At 35.7% G+C, this 24,580-nt stretch overlaps 1 protein-coding gene across 2 annotated transcripts in view; it reads left to right on the top strand.

Annotated features, from left to right (window-relative positions):
* Positions 1–24,580, top strand: part of EIF3E (eukaryotic translation initiation factor 3 subunit E) — a 45,110-nt gene that overhangs the window by 17,610 nt on the left and 2,920 nt on the right. For both annotated transcript variants that reach the window (XM_015145867.3, NM_001258088.2), the window contains 5 exon segments: positions 155–280; positions 943–1,067; positions 11,781–11,907; positions 12,717–12,818; positions 14,516–14,625. In XM_015145867.3, coding sequence (XP_015001353.3) covers positions 155–280; positions 943–1,067; positions 11,781–11,907; positions 12,717–12,818; positions 14,516–14,625 — 590 coding nt within the window.

The raw sequence follows: 24,580 nt of genomic DNA, 5'->3' as shown, positions 1-24,580 counted from the left end.
CCAGTGTGATCCAATAAACACTTGGATAACTACAGTTTTGTGTAGAGAGCTATAGGTCTTTTAGTAGGCTAGAGGGATACATGGGTATAGAACATACATTAAGTTTATTCTTCAAGAATATTCACAATATAATTAATTATGGTTTCTTAAACAGGTTCCGGCAACAGATAGAAATGCTTTAAGTTCACTCTGGGGAAAGCTGGCCTCTGAAATCTTAATGCAGAATTGGGATGCAGCCATGGAAGACCTTACACGGTTAAAAGAGACCATAGATAATAATGTGAGTTTGACTTTTTCACAGTTATTGTCTGAAATATCTGTGTATCCTTCACCCTTTCTGATGAGGAAAAACACTATGCATTTTGGGAATAAAAAAAAATTTCAAATTAGCTTTTGTTGACCTTACAAAAATCATAGTGGCTTAACTAGTTTGACTCTCCTTGAACGAAATTGTCAAACTTCTTTTGGCTCTTAGAGAAAAAAACGTAGCCTTCATTTCTGTTACACAGTTACTGTGTCCTTTTTTTTTATGCCAGTCAAAATGACACTGCTGTTAGTGCCAGCTATTATTGAAAGTCCTATGCAGAAGACAGTTTTCATCTACAATTATCTGATTAAACCACTTACTATGAAATGTTCAGTTTAATTCTTGCTTTTAAAATGTTTTCTGAAATGATTATAATTTATAACTTCTGTTAGAGTTTATAAATTAGAACGTCTTCACTGGACGTTACTGAATCTGTCTCTACAAACAGGGTAATAATTTGGAATGTCGAGGATCATGCAGAGAGAAGGCATAGGGGATCAGACATTGATCATAATGACCCTTGTGCATGCCTTAGAAGGGCTCATTTTTAATTACAGTTTTGAAGTTAGTGATGTTTGTCCTGCCTCTTTCTTATATATTAATATTTTTTATGTGTACATTTTTAAATCCTTTAGTCTGTGAGTTCTCCACTTCAGTCTCTTCAACAGAGAACATGGCTCATTCACTGGTCTCTGTTTGTTTTCTTCAATCACCCCAAAGGTCGCGATAATATTATTGATCTCTTCCTTTATCAGCCACAGTAAGTTATTTCACTGTGTAATTTTGGCTCTGTTTAGATAAAATTATATGGAATTGTTTAAAATTAAAATATACGTTTCTCTGTCATTTGAATTTGTTGTCACCTGTTGTTTTGTTTTTTGTTTTTTTCCTTCATGTACTAGATGTGCTTGTTATTGAAAAGCATGCGACTCTTAAGTAAATTGTTTGACAAAGTGCACCCTAAGCCTTTTAAAGTGCTATTTAAAGTGTGGTCACTGGGCCAGCAGCATAGGCATCATGTAGAATCTCAAGACTCACCCTAGAACTAAATTAGAATTTGCATTTTAATAAGATCCCAGGTAACTCATGTAAACATCCAAGTTTTAGAAATAAGGCTCTAGGCCATACTACTTGAAAGGAATATGTGCATCCTGCAAATCTTTTTATATCATCTTTGCTCTGTCAACCAGCTTTTGTTTAATCTTTTGGTGATGAGAAATTCACTGCTTATGAACTAGACCATTCTTTTGTTAGCTAGAAATTATTTGTAAACTTAACTCTTCCAGTGGAACTCAAATACCTCTGAAACTTCTGCCCATTATTTCTTGTTTGTTTGGAATGACAGAAAACAAGACTGCTTCATGGAAACTCTTTAGATGTTTTAAGATAATTTTTTACTCCTCTCTGCTTCCTTCAGGCTAAATATCTCTAGTTTTATTAAGTAACATAGTTTTTCAGACCCTTTAGTATTTGATTGCCTTTTTAGATAATTTCTATTCATATTCTTACAATCTAGATCTTCATAATTGAAATTTTATTCCAGGATTGTCATCTAAACTTTATAGATTATAGTGGCAATATTAGCTCCTATTACTTGTACATACGCTTTTACTAATATAGCCTAAGATTATAATAGCAATTTTAGCAATCGCTTCATGGTATGAGTTATATTGTATTGACTGTATTGGACAAATTTTGCAATACTTTTTTTTTTTTTTCTCTGAGATAATGTCTGGCTCTGTTGCCCAGACTGGAGTGTAGTGGCGCTATCTCAGCTGCTGACTGCAACCTCTACCTCCTGGGCTCAAGCCATTCTCCTGCGTCAGCCTCCCAAATAGCTGGGACTACAGGCACATGCCACCATGCCTGGCTAATCTTTCTATATTTTGTAAAGACAGGGTTTCGCTGTGTTGCCCAGGCTGATCTCAAACTCCTGAGCTCAAGCAGTTCACCTGCCTCAGCCTCCCAAAGTGCTAAGATTATAGGCATAAGCCACTGGGCCCAGCCCTACATTAACACTCTTAGTTCATATTGTTGTTATTTGTTCATCTAAATGAAGATTTTATAGTTTCATTACGTTTTATCTTGTAGAAATGAAAATGGCTTCATATAACCAATGAAATAATAAAAATTCTAAATCATAACAAAATGCTATACACTTGGCTGATATGTTCCAAAATCTGAAATACCATATGTGGCATTATCAGATCGGTTAACTGAGGGAAGCATCCTAGGGGGTTTTGCTTTGTTTTTAAATGATTCCATTAAAAGGATTCTGGGTCCTGATGAATGTATTGGTCAGTATTTAAAAAGTGTGTGCATAGGGGAATATATCCTCACTCTGTGGGGCAAAAAAACCCCTATTTGAACATCCAGTAAAGCCCTTCTCCTTAAACATTCTAATTAGATATACACTGAAAGCCACTGGATATTTGGAAGGAAGAGAAAAATGACATTAAAATTATATTTGGAGTATTTTTACCAGCCAATGGTTCTTAGACATTTTGCTCTTGGAACTCATTTACACTATTAAGAATTATTGAATGTAGTCCAGGCGCAGTGGCTCATGCCTGTAATTTCAGCACTTTGGAAAGCTGAGGCGAGTGGATCACCTGAGGTCAGGAGTTCGAGACTAGTCATGGTCAACATGGTGAAATCCCATCTCTACTGAAAATACAAAAATTAGCCCCACGTGGTGGCGGGCACCTGTAATTCCAACTGCTCAGGAGGCCAAAGCAGAATTGCTTGAGCCTGGGAGGCAGATGTTGCAGTGAGCCTAGATCACACCATTGCACCCCAGCCTGGGCAACAAGAGCAAAGCTCTGTCTCAAAAAAAAAAGAATTATTGAATGTAATTTTCTTTGCATTGGTTTTATCTCTTGGTATATACAGTAAGTCCTCAATATTGTCTCTAAGTTCTTGGAAAATGCAACTGTAAGCAAAACAATGAATAATGAAACCATTTTTTTTTTCTCATCAGCTTCATAATCAAAGAGTGTTATTTGGTTTTAAAGTTGCAGCTTCCAAGAACATACCGATTATGTTAAGTAAGGACTTAACTGTATTAAAAATCAAAACAAATAAAACATTTTCTCATTAATGAATGGCAAATTGATTAGATTTAACACATAATAGAATTTTAACGAAAGTAACTTTAAAAACAGAATTATTGAGAAGAGTGACATTGCTTTACATTTTTGCAGACCTTCAGTTGCTGGGTTAATTGAAAACTGAGTTTTCATGCCTGCTTTCTTGCAGTCTGTTGTGATGTGTTTTAACTGTAAGATGAAAAACCTAGCTTCACACATGTAATTGGAAAAGAAAGGTGTGTTTTATTAATAATATCCTTTTCCGATAATTGTGAATATTCTTTTTTGAAGATACAGTAAAACTCAATAAGAAGTACAGATACAATACTCAACAAAAAGTAGTTTTTAAAAGGTTGTTTGTAATGTAGAATCTGAAACCATGTCATTAAACTTTTTGGGATCCTAAGCTATACTGGTATTCTAGACTGTATTGAGCTATCTTGCACTTGGAATGGATCTTTCACCCATGCATGATTTTATAGTATCATTCATTGGTGGTTTGGGAAATACTTACTGGTCCAGTGAGTTATGCAGGTATTCCAGTGTGTTGACATTATACAACACCAGAAAAACCACATTCATTAACATCACTATCAAACCCATAGAAATGGTTAAGTATTGGAAAACTTTCAAGCTCCCAGTGGCTGATACAAATTTTCCAAAATTCTAGTTTTTCTTGAAAGCTCTAATTTTTATCATTTGTTTTTCTTGAAGGACAGGCTCACTTCATTTTCTAGAAAATGTCTGCCAAATTCCCAAGTCTGAGTGTCTGAATAGCTTTGGTTTGTCTGCCATTCTTTCAAGTAAAAATAGCGTTCTATTAGAAAAGCAGCTGGTTTATCTTGTTTCTCAGTTGCACAAGTGCTTTTCCTTAAGGACAACCAAGACAGTGAAGTGCATACACAGCAGAAGCACTTTATGAATACTTGCCATTTAGTCATACAGAAGACTGGAAAGATTAGTACTTAAGGGTTGAAATTTTTAAAAATTAATTTGTGCTACCTGATTCAAGGACATAGTTGAAACTTTTTGTGTGTTTTTTAAAACTGCAAAAGTGTGGTGGTGAAAAATATAGGGATTATAGTATAGTTGGATGCCACTGCTTTGATTTACTCTAAAGTCCAAGAAGAGTTTGTTTATAGTTTAGTAATTTTTAGTAACTTAACTGAGTGATACAACCATCACAAGCCAGTTTTAGAATATTTTTATTGCCCCAGTAAGAACCATCATGCCTGTGGAACTATTTTCTTTGAACAGAAACAGCCTGTGGAAAAGAAAACTACTCAGTAGTATGATGACTTTTAGTTGTTTACAAAAGTACTGTGTTTACTGTTTCACTTGCTATAGGGTCAGATTGCTGTCTTATTTTCTGTCTTGTTAAGTCGTCTTGTCTGATTTTGATTTTTGCTTGATTCTGACTTTTTCCCTAATGGAAGTATACCCAGTTGACTTGACAAATCATTGTGTCATCCATTTCCTGGACTTCATATTCTTGAAATGGGAGAGCTACTTACTCTTGAGATTGTGTGTAATTTGCATTTGTATGTCTGTAATCGGTATGTGTTTTTCAGTTGTCTCTGTTAAAGATTTATGAAAAATGTAGTTTTAATTTTTTACAGCACAGTAGGTGGTTGGTTGATTGCATGTTCGATGGGTATTATACATAGATTGTAAATCGCATACCTTTTCTTTAAATTTAATTTTATTTTATTTTTGAGACAGAGACTCACTGTCGCCCAGGCTGAAGTGCAGTGGTACGATCTCTGCTCACTGTAAGCTCTTCCTCCCAGGTTCACGCCATTCTCCTGCCTCAGCCTCCCGAGTTGCTGGGACTACAGGCGCCCGCCACCACAGCCGGCTAATTTTTGTATTTTTAGTAGAGACAGAGTTTCACTATGTTAGCCAGGATGGTCTCAATCTCCTGACCTCATGATCCACTCGCCTCGGCCTCCCAAAGTGCTGGGATTACAGGTGTGAGCCACCGCACTCAGCCATACTTTTTATTTTTAATATAAAAGGACTTTAGAGATCATGTATATGTTTGTCCTTAAAATTAAAGTTTAGATACCAGTGCAGGTTAAAGTCTCTTACGTCACGTGTATTACCATTTCTGCCATAATTTATTCTGAATCTAAAATGGAGATGATTTACACATTTGAAAAGTGTTGAACTTTTAAATGTAACATAATATATAAGATAAAGTAGCAGGTGTAAGATAGAGCAGTGTTCACAGGCTATCGGAGATGAGGCTTTGCCACTAAATGTAGATGCTGTTAGGAAAAAGAATCCATTTGTAATACAATGCCCTGTTACTCTCCACTTGTAGAAAGAAAGATGCAGTATTTTGTTTTCTAAATAAAAATAATACAAATTTTCTAAGAAATTTCAAGTTTTACTATTAACCAATCCACTATATGATGTGTAGAATTTGTACTGTCAGACTTTTCCTGCTGTTATTTTCCTTATATTTTCTAATTAGTTCCTGGTAAAAAAAACTCTTTTTCATGCAGGTATTTTACCTGCTTTAGCTCACTCAAGATGACCTCCAAGGTCCTCATCTGGAAATCTTCTGAAGGTCTACTTAGTGTCCTACCTGTGTTTTTGTTTTTCTCTTTTTAAAGCCTCGCCTTCATGAAATGCACTTCCCTTTCTGTTCTTTCTTGTCCAAAGCCTATCTGTTTTTGAGGTCCAGCTCAGATTTACTTCCTTCGTGAAGTCATTTCAGTGTATTTTGTTTAGCTTGTACTTGATGTTTAATTACTTAAAGCTGTTAAAATAAACAAAACTTATAATAGCTTCATCTCCCCAACTTGTAAGCATACTTACAGACAGAGTTGTCATTTTTCATATTCTTGTAACATACAGTAGATACTTAAGTATTAAAATTTGGCGGTATATTTTATGTTTTGATTATTAAATTTTCTGACTTCCAATTATGAAACACTGTAGAAAAACTCCCATAAAGCTGTACAGTTGGGGAAGAATTGTGCTAGAATGAAAAAATAAACTAAAACATTTTACTTACCTAGCTTGAAATACCACTTCACAACACAAATACTGAGTCTGTTATTTAAAAGAAAAAAAAATCTAATAAAATTTGATTTCAAAACTATGAGAAGTATAGCCTGCTGTTACACAGCTTAGAATTCAAACTAGTAACATAATAAGTAGTACAAGAGTGTGTCTAATAAGTACATACAGTGGTATTGTACATGCCAAATACTGGAGAAGTTAGAAGCATCCAGTCCTTGAAGATAAAAATTGATCTGTCTTAAATTTGGTTGGACAGAGAGGAGAGATAAGCCAGGGATGTAAAACAAAAGAGCACATTGGTCACTGGTAGACTAACTGTTAACATATATACCTGTGGTTTTGCTCATGTTTGAAACAAATTTATAATTGCTGATCCTTCAAGAATGTGAATTGAGATAACAAAATGATCATTTCTAATCTCCACTCCTATTCCTTCCTCTCCTTATCTATATATAGATGCACACACCTAGATGTATATACACAGGATGGATCACTTTTGCCCTATAAGGTAGGGAGTCTGCCATGTTTCAAAGTCTGGCTGGTCATGGTAGCTCCTCCCTATAATCCCAGCTACTTGGAAGGCTGGGACAGGAAGGTCACTTGAAGCCAGGAGTTTGAAGCCTGCCTGGTAACATGGTGAGACCTATCTCTAGAACATTTTTTTAGAAATTAATTGGGCATTGTGGTTCACTCCTGTGGTCCCAGCTACTTGGGAGGTTGGGGCAGGAGGATGGTTTGAGTCCAGGAGTTAAAGGCTGTAGTGAACTATGACTGTCACACTGCACGATAGCCTAGGAGACAGAGTCAGATTCCATCTCTAAAAAGTAAAAACACCTGGAGCCTGATACTGTATACCAAGGATCTGCAAACTATAGACCATGGGCTAAAATCTGGCCCGTAACCTGTTTTTATATGTCTGGCAGTCTAGAATGGCTTTTATATTTTAATTGGCTAAAAAAATATGAAAAGAATAATAATATATTGTTATGTGAAAATGACATGAAATTTCAATTTTAGTGTTTATAACTTTTTATTGGAAAACAGCCACTTTCTCGCTCTTTCTGTGTGTGTGTGTGTGTGTGTGTGTGTGTGTGTGTGTGTGTGTGTGTGTGTAGTCTGGCTGCTTTTGAACTCTAATGGTAGACTTGGGTAGTTGAGACAGAGATGATATGTTGCACTTTTGCCACTTCATATTCTTCTCAGTTTACTACAAATCCAAGTGATGCCAGTTATACCTGGACAGTGTTTCTCATGCCCCATATTGTCACACTGCAACATTTTATTTATATGTTATCTTATTACCAGTGTATATTTACCCTGTCAAAACAGAGAAGTGAACTTCAAATGTGATTATAAAGCACAGTGGAGTGGAGATTTTTATTGTAGGAATTACAAAGCAAAGTACTAAACATTGTAGGTAAGCTAATAATATACATCCACCTCACTGGACTATAATCGCTTATCACAACTGTCACATGTTCTCAAACTGACAGGAAAGCAACTGTCAGAAAAATTGTAAGTTTTAAAAATGGAATATTAGATCCTAGCAGAATTTTTCCACAAAACTGAGTGAAAGTGAGGCTTCAAAGGTAAGTTTCTAGCCCAGAGCAGTGCCTCATGCCCATAGCCCCATCGCTTAGGCTAAGGCAGGAGGATCACTTGAGCCTGGGAGACTGAGTGATGATCATGTCAGTGCGCGTCAGGCTAGGTGACAGAATGAGACCCTGCGCTAAAAATTTTTTTTAAAGTTTCTGAGGGGTTCTTTTCTTTCTTTCCTTTCTTTTCCTTTCCCTTTTCTTTTCCTGTTCTTTTTCTTTTTCTTTTCATCCTGTCCTGTCCTGTCCTGTCCTGTCCTGTCTGTCCATGTCTTGCTCTGTCACCCAGTCTGGAGTGCAGTGGTGGAATCTTGGTTTACTGCAGCCTCAGCTCACTCACTCCCTGGGCTCAGATGATCCTTCCTCCCAACTCAGCCTCCTGAGTAGCTGGGACTATAGGCTCACACCACTATGCCCAGGCATGAGTAGTACTTTTATTAACCAAGTAAGGAAAGTCATTTACCAGTGGTGATCCAGTTAAAACATGTTTTGATTTTAGCAGCCAGAGAAATCTGTCCAGTGAAATAAACTTGTTTAAAACTATTAACCTTTCAGCGAGAACAGTTGCTCTGAGTTGAGGATATTGAGAGTATGTTGCTCCAGGGAGAGATTGAAACTGCCCCCAACCTGCTAACAAACACTGAATGGCTCTGGAGGTTAACTTTTGCAGCAGACTTGACGATGTTTCTTAGTCTGTTCCACCTAAAATTACAAAAATGTTTATATGTAGAATTTATATTGCAGTAGTCATTTCAGTGACAACATGGTATGAATTATAAGTAATAAAAAGCCAACTGCTTTACACATTTTGCGTTCTGTCAGAAATTAAAACACAAAGGGAGACCTTCATTCCTAAATAGGATTGTAGCAGATACATTTCCAAGCTCAAATTAGAGTTGCAGAAAGTTTTAGACCTCATTGCAAGCACAAAGGAAATTTCTGTATTTCAAAATTTGAACTGAAAGTGATTAATTTGCAATATGACACACTAAAAGATAACACCAATATAATGGAATTGCACATGTCTTTCTAAATGTGCTCAATTGAAATAATATACTTGTCAGTTAGTGTTTGATGTCAGCATTTACTAGTGCCTGTGCATGTTTTTACATTTTCTTTTTTTTTTTGGAGATGGAGTCTTGCTCTGTCGTCCAGGCTGGAGTGCAGTGGCGCCATCTCAGCTCATTGCAACCTCTGCTTCCCGGGTTCAAGTAATTATCTTGCCTCAGCCTCCCAAGTAGCAGGGATTACATACAGGTGCCTGCCTCCACACGTGGGTAATTTTTGTATTTTTAGTAGTGACGGGGTTTCACCATGTTGGCCAGGCTGAAGTCAAACTCCTGACCTCAAGTGGTCCACCCACCTTGGCCTCCCAAAGCACTGGGATTACAGGCATGAGCCACCATGCCCCGCCTACATTTTCTTTTTTCTTTTCTCTTTTTCTTTTCTTTCTTTCTTTCTTTCTTTTTTTTTTTTTTGAGGCGGGGACTTGCTGTGTCACCCAGGTTGGAAGTGCAGTGGTGCAGTTAATAGCTTATTGCAATCTCGACCTCCTGAGCTCAGGTGATCCTCCACCTCAGTTTTTTTTTTTTGTAGAGACAGGGTTTCACTATGTTGCCCAGGCTGGTCTTGAACTCCTGGGCTCAAGCAATCCTCTCACCTTGGCCTCCCAAAGTGTTGGGATTATAGGCATGAGTCATGGCACCTGGCTGTTTTTACATTTTCAAGGACTAAATATGGAAAATCTCATTACAGATTACATTATCAGAAAAACATTTGCAATACTTTTTAATGATATGAACCTCTAAATTTGAAATTAATTGAGCAAAATTATTCCCAGTGAAAGAATTCCATTGGTCTCATTAGTAGACCTATATTTTGGAAATTTGTTTCCTCTCTTTTTATAGAAGTATCTAGCATAGTATTCTGAATTTTGCCTCTTGCCCACAAAGCCAAAAGTGTTTACTATCTAGTTCTTTACAAAAATTTTGCTGGCTTCTGAAATACACTCACATAAACAAAGAATAGATTTCCCAAATAAGGAATCCTCCAGTAAAAATAATTAAGATGTATATGGTACAATAGTATAAACTTAGGATAAGTAAAAATAACACGCTATACAACAAACTTATAGAACGATTTGTGTATAAATTGATTTTAGATAAATTTATGATTAGTCTAAATGCGCACTAAAATGACCTACTTCGTCTTGGCGCAGTGGCTTACGCCTGTAATCCCAGCACTTATGACTCAGCAGTTCGAGACCAGCCTGGCCAACATGGCGAAAAGTTAGCCAGGTGTGGTGGTGTGCGCCTGTATTTCCAGCTATTCGGGAGGCTGAGGCAGGAGAATCTCTTGAATCTGGGAAGCGGAGGTTTCAGTGAACTGAGATGGTGCCACTGCACTCCAGCCTGGGAGACAGAGTGAGACTTCGTCTCAAAAAAATAAATAAATAAAAAATAAAATTACTTACTTTAAAACTGATAGTAAGAAAAAACAATCATGCTTTCCTGTGTTTGTACATGAGCTCTCTGGCAAGGGAAGTAATTGTTATAAATGAGCATTGCAATTAAAAAATTTTCATTTGAAACTGGAGCTTAATTTTTCAGATGATGTCATTCAACCAGTTTGTTTTTGGTGTCTTTTCCTAGAACTTATTTATTCTTGAGTGGATATTCTTTTTATACTTTGCCTCATTTAGAGGGCATTCAGGGTGGCTGAGTGGGACTAGATAGTATTAAGTGTTCGATTCTAGGGTCCTCTAAAGAGTTTAAACAACATTTTGTGGGAATTTGTAATAAAATAAAATGCAGATGTATTCATCATTGCCTGATGGAACTTAGAAGATAAGGTATTGAAGCTGGACCTTGAAGGATGGCTAAGATTTAGGCTTTCAGGGTATGCGTTTGGGAGACCAATCTGTGTGGAGTGAACTTGAAGAAAGAGGAAGCTGTCAATGGTAGTGTGATGGGAGATGGAGCTGGATGGGTGATTTGGGGCTTGAATATTCACCTGAGAGAAATGGACTTTATTGACAGATAATTCTGAGACAGGTATAGTGTCTGACACTCAGAGGTGCTAAACTAATATTTATTGGGTAAATAAACAGGGAGCTTTTTGAGGAAATTAAGCAGGAGAAACAAGGGTAAACACCTAATTACAGGGCATTGTCCCATGTTGATCATCACAACAGCAAGATTTGCTAAATATTAGCCAAGACCCTGTTAATGTTTACCTGACGTCTATTCCTTCCTAATTCCTACTGCTACCACTTCAACCAGTGCCTTGTAATATTGTAATATTCCTTCTCCCTATTACTTCCAGTCTTTCATCCTCTGAATTATTGAAATGCCTGATTTTCTGATTAGTATGAGTGCTTTGCACATAGGTTTTCACACATTTTTTTCTAAGAGGTGAATGAAAGTCGTCATTTAGTGCCTTTTGCAACAGACTGATAGCATGTCAGTGAGCCTCCCAAAATCCTGTTACTCAAAAATAGTAATAGGATAATTAGCCTCTTGATTGAGTCTTCCATCTCACCCCATATTAAAGAAATAGTAGCTGGCGTTCTCCTCATTTGGATTCCTGAAACTGGATTCTGTTTTTAAATTTCCTTGGAGGAGATTTTCTTATAATACTCACTATGTATTTGCAGTCTTAGGCTAGTGTAATAGTACAATCTAATGACCTGCTTTGAGAGTTTTCTTTAACTCATCCTGGGTAGGTTATTAAATAACTTTTATGTTTTTTTCTTAGATATCTTAATGCAATTCAGACAATGTGTCCACACATTCTTCGCTATTTGACTACAGCAGTCATAACAAACAAGGATGTTCGGAAACGTCGGCAGGTTCTAAAAGACCTAGTTAAAGTTATTCAGCAGGTAAAACTGAAATATATGTTGTTTTTTTTAAAAGTACCTAAGCTTTAGGTCTAACCTCTTTTTCTAAAGTAAGACTTAGTTCTTAGGGTAAAAATGTTTTTAAAAATAGGTGAGGAATACATGAAGTTTAGAAAAGAGAAGAGCCTCAAATGCACTTTTGTTTTCCTTAAGTCCAAGATACACAAGTTGGATATGGTAGGAATGATTATTACTGTCTGCTAGATGAACACTTAATATACATTATGTATATGTGTTTCTCATTGCAAAGAGTGAAGAAAATCTGGAACCTGGAATTGGGGGGTCATTACCTGTATAATTCTAGATGGGTGAACTTTATATACAATACAGTTTCAGTAGACCTCAAATTGGGGAAAAGGTTCAGGCAGCCATGCTGATTGATATTTAGTGAGCTTGTCAGCAAAACCCATAGATTAGAAAAATAACTTAAATATTTATTTAAGAGTTAATTAAATACAAAGAAGTTATTGTCATTCAGTAGGGAGTGAATATCCTTATGCTTGGGAAGTTTATTACTGTTTATTGACTAAGGGAGACTTGGTAGCAGGGGAGTTCGAAAGCTTTCAGAATGCTTCTAGGATGAGACTTTAGAGAACTTGGTTTGAAAGACATTATAAGCTTAAGGTGTGGTCTGGAATCAGGATAGGAACAATTGCTTCGAGAAGATGCTAGGTAATTTGGCTAGAAATTAATGGTAAGGAAGGAGAAAACAAGAAGATTGGGATATTCTGGGGCAATCTGCTAAACGGTGTTGAATCAGACTTACCTTGACCATTGACTTATTTTTACAGGAGTCTTACACATATAAAGACCCAATTACAGAATTTGTTGAATGTTTATATGTTAACTTTGACTTCGATGGGGCTCAGAAAAAGCTGAGGGAATGTGAATCAGTAAGTATGAATTTTTACTTATAAACTAACACTGTTTTTAAATTTTTGGATATTGTAATCTTGCACTGTCTTCCTTAAAATAATGAAGTAATTATAACAAATATGTTTATTAATCTTAAAAAGGCCTAAATGGCTCATGTTTATTAACCTTAAAATGACTTAAATGGCTTATGTTTATTAATCTTAAAATGGGAATGTGCTAAAGTGATGACTTTTTAAATGTTGTTGCCATGTGTTTATCTCTTTTGTGAGGGGTGTTTGTTAAAACATTGGGGATAAATTCACAGATATATCCATAATTTCATGTCTTATCTCGAATGAATAAATATTTTTAATATTTCATATGTACGGGCAAGGTCACTTTGAATTGCAGGTAACAACTGTGTTTTTAATTTTGATTCATAGGTGGGCTTATCTTTAGAATATTTCCCATGGTTGTATTTAACATTTGTGATAAACCAGGCAATTCATTGTACTTATGAATTTTATAACGGCAGTGTCTCTTGTTGTTTAGTAGAAATTAAAGTACCTTTAGAACAACTGTGGAAGAGTTAGGTTATAGTTGTTTTGATAATTAGTTACAAGTTTTAAGAAACCAAACTAAGAATTCTAACTGCTAAATGTAGTCGCATTTACCAGATTCACAAGTTACTAGTCATCAGTTTCATCCTTGGAACTAGAATTTTGGCACAAAATGGGCAATTTGTTGACAAAGATCTTACTTCTCTAAGGAAAAAAATGATCATGCAAATATCCATTCACTGATGATTTTCTTTCTTTTTTATTTTTTTTGAGATGGAGTCTCGCTCTGTCACCCAGGCTGGAGTGTAGTGGCGTGATCTCGGCTCACTGCAAGCTCCGCCTCCCAGGTTCACGACATTCTCCTGCCTCAGCCTCCCAAGTAGCTGGGACTATAGGCGCCCGCCACCTCGCCTGGCTAATTTTTTGCATTTTTAATAGAGACGGGGTTTCACCACATTAGCCAGGATGGTCTCGATCTCCTGATCTCGTGATTCTCCCGCCTGGGCCTCCCAAAGTGCTGGGATTACAGGCGTCAGCCACCATGCCCGGCCTCCCTGATGATTTTCAAACATTAGATGGAATAGAAAATTAGAATCCAATATGTTAATATGTTATTATCCATATATGTTAATTGGTGTTTTTTTGTAGTCATATGTTGCATTATTAAGGTAAATATTGGTGTATATTTATTATGCTAAGTGTTTAGGTTTTGCTGTTAAGAGACCTAGAGGGCACTTGGTTGCTGTTTTTGAAATTAAAATATTTTTAATTACACTGTCTGTGGAATAGTAGCCACCTTTTGCATTCTTTTCCTTTCTAATTTCTAAGTCTACTTAATATTACAGAAATACTCAGGGCTTTAGTCCATTTATTAACTATTTTAAATAGTTGGAAGAGATATATTATCTGCAGAGCATTTATGTAGAATAATGGATAGTACCAAACTTTGTTGTCTGAAGACTACTTTATTACTTAAAGTTATCAGAAACATTGCAGTTTTTAGGTCTTTATCTTGTAGTAGTCTTTTACTACTTATTTAAATCATTAAAGATTTGAACACAGTATTCTAGAAAGTGCTGTGATACAAAACTCATGATATTAGAATGGAAAAATAAAGCAGACGAAGTATTTGATTCACATTTCATCATTAATTTTTGTTATATTTGTACATATAGGTGCTTGTGAATGACTTCTTCTTGGTGGCTTGTCTTGAGGATTTCATTGAAAATGCCCGTCTCTTCATATTTGAGACTTTCTGTCGCATCCACCAGTGTATCAGCATTAAGTAAGAACACTGATTTGATTTGGATTTTCTACTTTAAAATTCCTGAAAATTTCCATTTATTGTGAATTTACACTTAATAGAATTCCAGTTAATTGGATTTTTATTTCCCTTTCCTTTCGGAAGAACAATGAAACAATTTAATGAAATTACTTAAAAGCCTAACTTTTGCTACAGGCTCAAATAGTTTTAGCTTGAGTGGCGTAATTTTTCAAAATACTAAGTTGAAGACAGTATATGATTGTCATTTACCTTATTGAAGAGTAAATACTGTTGTACCTTTACATAACGAGAAAAGTGAAGTAAACATTTCTAAAATGGTTTTCAGCAGCAGTACAAAGAAGGAGATACCCACTGAATTGGAAATTCTGTTGAAAGACCACTACATTTGGTAATCTTTTCTGTTTAGTTTGTATGATTTAATTACATATTTGACTTCTCCTATAGTAAACTCCTATGACATCTTAAAATGTTGAAAGATGGAAAAATTATGGTGAATTTTAGTTGTAATTTCCTCTGTTTCGTGAGAAAATTTTTGGGTAAAAATTGTGAAATGTACATAACCTATTAGAAATAAATTGTACACATGAGAGTTTGAAAAATGACTAGTACCCTTTGGGCACAGAGGAAGTCAAACATAAATGTCTAAAAACCTACTACTTTAGTGTTTGCTTCTGAGGAATTGTGCATAAAACAAATTCTTTTTCTTTAATGCCATTTGTTTTTGCTTAGCCGTACTTGTTTTGCTTAATTTTAGTGGGCTGTCCATTGAAGTGGTTGTCCAGAGTTAGACGTATAGTAGAGTCATGGGATTTTTTCCTATGGGAATTGAATCCTTGCCTTCACAGTTTTATTAGCACTTTACTATAGCTTGCAGACAGAATTTTTTAAACCTGATTCTCTTACAAATTACATGAAAATTCCTAATAATGTAATTGGTTGTGAAATAAAGAGGTAGGTATATCATATGTGGGGCTCGGTGGACAGTAGTAACCGAATTCTTGCATTGTTCTTTGTTTTTAAGGTTTGTAAGTAGGGCTTGTGAAAGAGGGATGTTAGTATTTTGGTTTCCTTTATAGAATTTTCTCCATTTCTCATTAGAATATGGTCATTTGGGTGTATTTTGGTCCAGGACTGATGTAACTACTACCCCTGTTGTGGGCCTTTTGAAAGCTGACCCTTTTTTTTGCATCTTTAGCACCTAGCATACTAACTTTGTAGCACCTAATATGCTTTGTACAGTATAGTGTGAGTATACAATATAAATATTTGTTAAGTAAATTTCTTCTGTTCTTTGTATTAGTGAACTTGGCATTTTTGTCAGTAATAATGCTTGTCTGCTTTGATGTTTGCTTCCAAGGTACTATCAATAAGATTTGTTCTAGCTCTTTTCCTTTAACTCTGCAACCATAGATTCATTATTTTCTTTCTTGGGATTTGGTTTGTTATATTTTAACAGGAACATAGATTAAGTATGTGTCCTCCTTACTGAAGAGAGATGTGCAGCTCAAAGAAGTTAATAGAGTGGGCATGTTTCTATATACCTTTGTGTGACATTACCTAAGAATTTTTCAAACTTTTCTTCATGTAGATTTTTATTACTTTCTTAATCTCTGTAGTTTTATGCTAGACAAAAATCTACAAAGCATTTTCAAACTAAAATCCTAGTGGCTTTCCAGAGTCCAAAAATATTTTTTTTTCTAGTAGTAGCATTTTCTTTCACTTTAGTTCTTCAGTTTTTTTTTTTTTTCAATGTTTTACTAAGATGATTAAGAGCACATGGATCAATAATGTGTGTTTTTCTTTTCTTTTTTTTTTGGAGACACAGTCCTGCACTGTTGAGTACAGTGGTACGATTTCTGCTCACTGCAACATCTGCCTCCTGGGTTCAAGAGATTCTCATGCCTCAGCCTCCCAAGTAGCTGAGATTACAGGCATGTGCCACCATGCCCAGCTAATTTTTGTACTTTTAGTAGAGATGGGGTTTCACCATGTTGGCCAGGCTTGTGTTGAACTCCTGGCCTCAAGTGATCTGCCTGCCTTGGCCTCCCAGAGTGCTGGGATTACAGGCGTGAGCCACTTGCACCCAGTGTTTTTTCAAATACTATGGTAGAATTTTCAATCTGAAAGCAATCTTAGGGATCTTATAATCCACAACAGTTACTTTTCAGGTGAAGGACTTTTCAGTAGAATTTTCTGTGGTGATGGAAATGTTTTATATCTGAAAATGTGTTTGTATGTGTTCAGTATGGTATACTTCAAAGATGGCTCACATTTCAAGATCTTGAAGCATGGCTTTCAAATCTCTGTGTGTGTGACAGTGGGACTTATTTTCAAATGCAGTATCATATATATGAATATATGTATTTATTTATTTTATTATTTTTTTGAGATGGAGTGTCGCTCTGGAATATATATATTTATATATGTATATAAGCAGATTAAAGCAGAACCCATTCACCTTGCCTATCTTACAGCTCTGTTCAGCTTCTCTCCTGACTACTAAGACACCTCTTTGGAACACAATTTTACAAAACACTGACTCAGAACAACTGCATTGTTTTGTAGCCAGGAAATTTAAGGCTCAAGGACATTAAACTAGGTCTTGATAGAGCCTACACTAAAGGTGTCTGACATTCATTGTACTGTACCTCACTGTAAATTATTTTATATTGTGAACAACTTATATTTTTAGAAATGTCAGGTTTAGATTAATTTGTCATTTAGTGTATCAGTTGAGCCAGAGGATAAAGTTGAAAACCCTAAGTCAGTTTAACTCTGTGTTTCCGAATCTTTGTAGAGTTTGTTTTATAAACTCCTTGTAGCCACCCTAAACCTTTGAATCAGATTTATTGAGTAGGCTGTGCTATGATTTGCAGCAGGGCTGCTGTGCTGTATCTTGAGGGTGGTTATTCCGAAGCACAGCCAGAATCCAAAACCACTGCATTAGGTCACCAATTTTTTAGGCATGTGATTACAGCCTACTAAAGTAATGGAGTGAAAAAATCAATAATTCAATACCTTTATTGTATAATGAATTAAGAAGATAAGCTTCTTCGTGTTTTTAAAGATGCTTTAATGGGTTAGAAAGACAGTGGCTGGACAAAAGAAAATACCATCAGAGTGAACAGGCAGCCTACAGAATGGGAGAAAATTTGTACAATCTACCCATCTGATGAAGGGCTAATATCCAGAATCTGCAAAGAACTTAAACAGATTTACAAGAAAAAAATCAAACAACCCCATCAAAAAGTGGGAAAAGGATATGAACAGACACTTCTCAAAAGAAGACATTTATGCAGCCAACAGACACATGAAAAAATGCTCATCATCACTGGCCATCAGAGAAATGCAAATCAGAACCACAATGAGATATCATGTCACACCAGTTAGAATGGTGATCATTAAAAAGTCAGGAAACAAATAGATGTGGAGAAATAGGAACACTTTTCCACTGTTGGTGGAACTGTAAACTAGTTCAACAATTATGGAAGACAGTGTGGTGATACCAGAAATACCATTTGACCCAGCCATCCCATTACTGGGCATATCCCCAAGGATTATAAATCATGCTGCTATAAAGACACATGCACACGTATGCTTATTGTGGCACTGTTTACAATAGCAAAGACTTGGAATCAACCCAGATGTCCATCAGTGATAGACTGGATTAAGAAAATGTGGCACATATACACCGTGGAATACTATGCAGCCATAAAAAAAGGATGATTTCATGTCCTTTGTAGGGACGTGGATTAATCTAGAAACCATTGTTCTGAGCAAACTGTCACAAGGACAGAAAACCAAACACCACATGTTCTCACTTATAGGTGGGAATTGAACAATGAGAACACTTGGACACAGGGTGGGGAACATCACACACCGGGGCCTGTCGTGAGGTTGGGGGAGGAGGGAGGGATAGCATTAGGAGATACACCTAATGTAAACGACAAGTTAACAGGTGCAGCACACCAACATGGCACATGTATACATATGTAACAGACCTGCATGTTGTACACATGTACCTTAGAACTTAAAATATGATTTAAAAAAAAAAAGAGAAGAAAGACAGTGGTTGGAAATAATAAGTATTTATGTTGGGATTTTATAAATACAGCAAACATTTTAATTTGGACTTCAAGGATTTGTAATCCGTGATAATGACCAACAGAGCTAAAAACTACCTTTAAACAATATACAGGAAAAAAAATACTTTTAATCTAGAGGTTTTAAACCTAGTTGTACATTGAAATCATCTGGAGAAGTAAAACAACAAGAATTTAAGCTTAAAAATAATAGATTTCCTGCTTTTATCCCAGACCTTCTGAATCGAAATCTCTATGATGTAGGCATTGAGAATCTGGGATTAAAGCTTCTCAGGTGATTCTTTTGCAGTCAGCCTTGGGGAATCATTGCTGTAAATGAGTGATTTGATAGTACTGACAGCATATTAGAATCAAATGGGAAACTGTAAAAAGTAATAAACAGAAATACTAGATGACTGAGCCTAACCATTAAAATCATTTTCTGGAGGCAGACCCCAGAGACTGTGTTTTGAAAAAGGTCCTCTAAGTGACTTTGATGCAAGATCTGGCTTAAAAAAAAAAAAAGGTTAAACTGTTTATTTCGAGATGATTATGTATCAGTTGTACGAAATGATAAAAAGACCCCCTGTGTCCTTTACTCAGTTTCTCCCATTAGTAACATCTTGCAAAACCACAGTAAAATATAGCAGCCAAGATGTTGATGTTGATACATGCAAAATATAGAATATTTCTATCACAAGGATCCTTCAAGGTGCTCTTTTATAGTGGTACCCCCTTCCCTGCCACCCTCTCCTTAATTTCTGGCAACTACTCATTTGTTCTCCATTCCTGTATTTTTATTACTTCGAGAATAAGCAAAACTTTCCTAAACGTTAGTGTTCAGCTTCCTAAACAGCAAATATGCTATGTATCATGATTAAGGTATAATTAATTAATAGCGACCTACCTAGTAATACAACTCTCCAAAGAAAACATTACAGATGTTAATGAGTGCCTCTTTTGGCCAAACACAGGGTAGAAAGTAGTGAGTACTCTTTCAAAGAGCTTAAAACCAGAGGAAGAAGCAGATATTAAATAAGTGGACAAATATAAAATTACAAATTATTGGAAATATTTGTAATTTTGGGAAATTTCAAAATTTCATACGTGAAATTACACATTATTAAAAATATGTCCATATCAGTCTCTCTAGTCACTCTGCATTGGAGAACAATGGGAAGAAAATTAGATAGGGTCAGTGAATCCTGATAACTCTCTACATGGAATATCTTTAAGGCCCAAACTAGACTTTTTTCCACTGAATACTAACTATGGCAAATTATTCCATTCACTAGTTTATGCTGGCTTGTTTTTGCCTCTAATTAGTTTAAAGTTATTTGATGTTCTGTCTTTTGAGGGAGGGGAAAGGATATCTTCTTTTTTTTCCACCAAAGGACACATTTCAAATGCTGAAAATAGTATTATAAAACCTGTAATTGTTTATTAAATAACTCTTTCCATTTGTAATTTGGAACATTCTCTGTTAATAGATTTCCTGACTAAATGCCTGTAAGCACATGTGATAGCTTTATAAAAATGTATATTAAAAATGTTTTATATGTTTCTATACAACCTTGTTGATCTGTGTAGGATAAGCTACAAATCTGTTTACCATAAAGTATGCAACATCTGTCAAAAAAGATTACTGTGTTGGGGTTTAATTTAGTATAGCTGAATTGTTTTATCAGCTACGGTATGTGTCTGAATTTTAAAAGCTGTTGTAAAATAATTCTTGGACCAGTTTTCAATTGTAGATTAAAACAAAGTATGGAAGTAATATTTTGAATGTGTATGATAAACATGTTGGAGCATACATTAATATAATTTCCCATTGGGGGTTACTTTAAGTTTTGAAGTTATTCTACTTTGCTTATTTTATTAAGTTATATTTTAGGTCTTAATATTTTTCTTAAAGTTCTTATAACCACATAATAATTTACATTTAGAATGTAAATGTATGGAGATAGTTTCAAAGGCCATTATCATTGCATTTCTGCATTATCAATAAGGTTCAGTTATTTATAAGATTATAAAGAGATACTGGAAAGTTCAGTGAGAATTTTCAGTTTTCACATAAGGATTTAGCATTTCTCAGTTTTCTCCTGTTTTCTTTGTCCTGTTTCCTCCCAGTCATACAGTTAAACATAGTTTACACTTAACACTGATTCTTTAATTAGTTGTCTTAAACTAATTAGAGAAGACTTGGAGTACTTTTCTTTGGATATGCTGACTAGTTGGCCAGCAGACTTCAGTGAAAACTAGACCAGAGGTTTCTGTATTCGAATGGTTAAATCAACAGTATTTTGAAATAAATTGTGCCTATCAGATAAAATTTGGAAAGCCAGGTTATTCAAAGAGGTAATTAATAAGACAGGTGAAATATAGGACCTCCAGGTCCTTACTTTTCCAAGTCTTTGTTAAGATGAGAGGGTGGCGGAAAATGGTGACTGTGAGAGGGTTCAGAAAAGGAAGACCATTTAAATGATTAGGCACTGAAAACCTGACAGAAAATCTAGAGTTGATACAACCCTAATCGGTTCCCTAAATTAAGACTTATATATCTTGTGTCCTTAAGTGGGATCTCTGGTATATTTTTACTTCCTGGAAACAAGATATTTCATTTTGTGCTAGAAGCATGAACATGTTTAATTAAATTGAACTGAGAATGAAAGATTTTTTTTTGCTTTGTCTTTTGAAATAGCACTTAAGAATTCTGTGCATATCTTATTTAACATATTCGATATTGTGTTTTGTGTGTGTGTCAGTGGAGCAGCAGAGCTAGTTAGGTTAAAGATATTTATAAGGGATTTACAGAACATATTTAAATATCTACCTTAAGCTGCCTACAGACAAGATTGAGATTTTTAGTGTAATCTAAATAATCTAGAAATATGAGTGTTTAAAATCTGGATTGGACTAGATATTTTTCTCAGAAATTCTGCATTTTGATGGATTTTGTCTTTTAGTTTATTGACAAATTGAATTATTTTCAATAACATGAGGTAGCATATTCTGGGATAGGTTAAGCCAACTTTTTGTCTTTTTAAAAATGGTTTTATTTCTCCGTAGCCACTAGACCACCAGGGACAGCTTTTTATCTTCTGAGCTTTGATAGGATATTACACTTTTATTTTAAAATCTGTACTATTCTGCATAAAATTGCTAGATTGGAAAAGAATTGTAGACCTTGATGATTTCTATTAGTCCTTTTTTTCCTTTTTTTTTTTTCTTTGCTTTTTGTAGAGACAGGGTCTTGCTATGTTGCCCAAGCTGGTCTCAAATTCCTGGGCTCAAGCAGTCCTCCTTCCTCGGCCTCCCAAAGTGCTGGGATTACAGTCTTATTAATCATTTGGTTTCTTTTACTGTGTGCATTTTCATGTTACTTAAAACAAACTAGATTATTTCCACATTCTTTAATTCAGTCACAGTGGTCATCGGTAGCTTAGATAAACTGAGATACCATCAATAATTTACTAGTATTCCTTGGGCCTTATTTTAGGTTTTTCTTTGACTTGATTCACTTCGAAAAGTAAAGATCAACAAATAAAAGATCAACAAGCACAGTGTAAACAAAGATCCACAAAGTAAGATATGGCTTAGAGCATGCAGGCATTTATGGATCTTGATGCCTGATGCAAAATTAACACCAGCTATATTGGAATGAGACTTAGAATATGGATGTAAAGAAAGAGAGAGGGATAGAGAATTCTAGTTAGTTATTACATAAGATGGAATTTTATTTTATAGAAGCACAGAATCTTGTTCTGTCACCAAAGCTGAAGTACAGTGGTGTAATCGTAGCTTACTGCAGTCTCAAACTACTGGGCTCAAATGTTACTCAGACCTTAGCCTCTCAAGTATCTGGGACTATAGGTGCAGGCTACCGTGCCTATGTGTGTGTGTGTGTGTCCCACTATGCACGTGTGTGTGTGTCCCACTATGTGTGTGCACACGTGTGCACAGAATCTCGCTTCGTTTTTCAGACTGATCTCAAACTTCTGGCCTCAGCCTCCCAAAGTGTTGGGACTATAAGTATGAGCCACCACATCCAGCCTACAGTGAAATTTTCGTTCTATGGTCTTAAAAATCTAAGATTAAATAGCATTTCCTTAGGTAAGCTGTTCCCCAAATCTCCAGATTAGAACTGGTAGACCTTTTTGGATTTCACATACATAGCTCCTTCCACTTTTTCTTTTTTCTTTCTTTTTCTTTTTTTTTTTTTTTTTCACACGGAGGTCTCACTTTGTTGCCCATGCTGGAGTGCAATGATGCCATCTCAGCTCACTGTAACCTCTGCCTCCCAAGATCAAGCGATGTTCAAGTCAAGACCCCCTTGACTTAAACTCTGTAAAGGCTGGCAACAGAGGATGTTTTGCCAACAGCATCTAACACGGTTTATATTTTGTTGAGTGAATGTCAATGAAGGAAAAGGATTGGTTTGGTTTGGCTGGAATGTTATATTTATGAAGGAGAATAATGGGAACTTGGAAAGTTAAAAGTGTTGAAAGGAATATGGAAATAAACTGGGTAGTCTCCCTTTATCCAAGGGGATATGTTCCAAGAGCCCCAGAGGATGCTTGAAACTGCAGGTAGTACCAAACCCAATACATACTAGGTTTTTCCCTGTGCACATGTAACTATGATAAAGTTTAATTTATAAGTTGAGCACAGTAAAAGATTAACAACAATAATAATGAATTTGTAACAATATGCTAGCATCACTACTCTTGTACTTTGGGGCCATTACTAGGTAAAATAATGGTTCCTTGAACATAAGCACTGTGATATCAGGGCGCTTGATCTGATAGCTGGGATAGCTACTATGTAACTGATGGGCGGGTAGCGTATACAGTGTTGATATGCCGGACAAAGGGATGATTCAAGTCCTGGGTGAGGCATTAGGACAATACAGGATATCATCATGCTAGCCCAAACAGTGTACAATTTAAAGCTTATCAATTGCTTATTTCTGGAGTTTTCTATTTAATATTTTCAGACTGGAATTGACTGCTGATAACAGAAAACACGGAAAGTGGAACTACAGATAAGTGGGAACTACTGTAGTTGGGTTGTAGAACTAACCTGCCAGCTATGTAAGATAGATGGAAGAGACTCAAGAGGTAAAGTAGTTAGAAAACTAAGAAATAGTAATGGAGCCTGAACTAGGGTAGAGACTAGAATGGGAATCAATCAGACAGTAGATATTTATTGTGTCCTGTGTACGAGGCATTGTGCTGCTAATTGGTAGACATAACGGCAAGGAATGAGGAGGATACGGTGCTTGCACTTTGGTTACATGTATACAGTCTACCTTGGAGACAGATATTCGGTAAAACAACTATAGCAAAAATAGGTGCTATGAAAGCACCCAACTGATGTATCACAGTTGGGAGAGGTGTCTTAGAAGGCTTATGAGGGTCTTATTTTAGCTGAGACCTGATGGCTTCCATGAGGATAAAAGACAGTGTATAAACACACATATATACATGCATGTATACTACATACTCTTAAGTATTTTACATGCATATGTAGGTACTCTTCCATCAGCTGAACTGACTTAACCTACTTACTAAGACTGGTGTGTTTTTAATTCTGATAAATTAAGCACTGCAATGGCCCTCTTCAACCTGATCATAAAATTGGAAAAATACAAAATGCAGATTGATATCAAATAGTATTTTAGATCAAGATCTTCATGTTCTGGTGCACTCCCTCCATCTCTTTTATCTGAAATTCAGTGTCTATATATATAGACATATACACACACACACTATATATAGTATATAGCTCCAGAGAGTGCCCCCACAGTTTATAGCACAAACATACACAATGCCCCTCAGTTTTATTTATGTTTTTCCTGAGATTATACTTAT

Source organism: Macaca mulatta, chromosome 8, assembly GCF_049350105.2.
Source record: "Macaca mulatta isolate MMU2019108-1 chromosome 8, T2T-MMU8v2.0, whole genome shotgun sequence".
Lineage (NCBI taxonomy): Eukaryota > Metazoa > Chordata > Mammalia > Primates > Cercopithecidae > Macaca > Macaca mulatta.
This window is presented reverse-complemented; position numbering and strand designations above follow the sequence as displayed.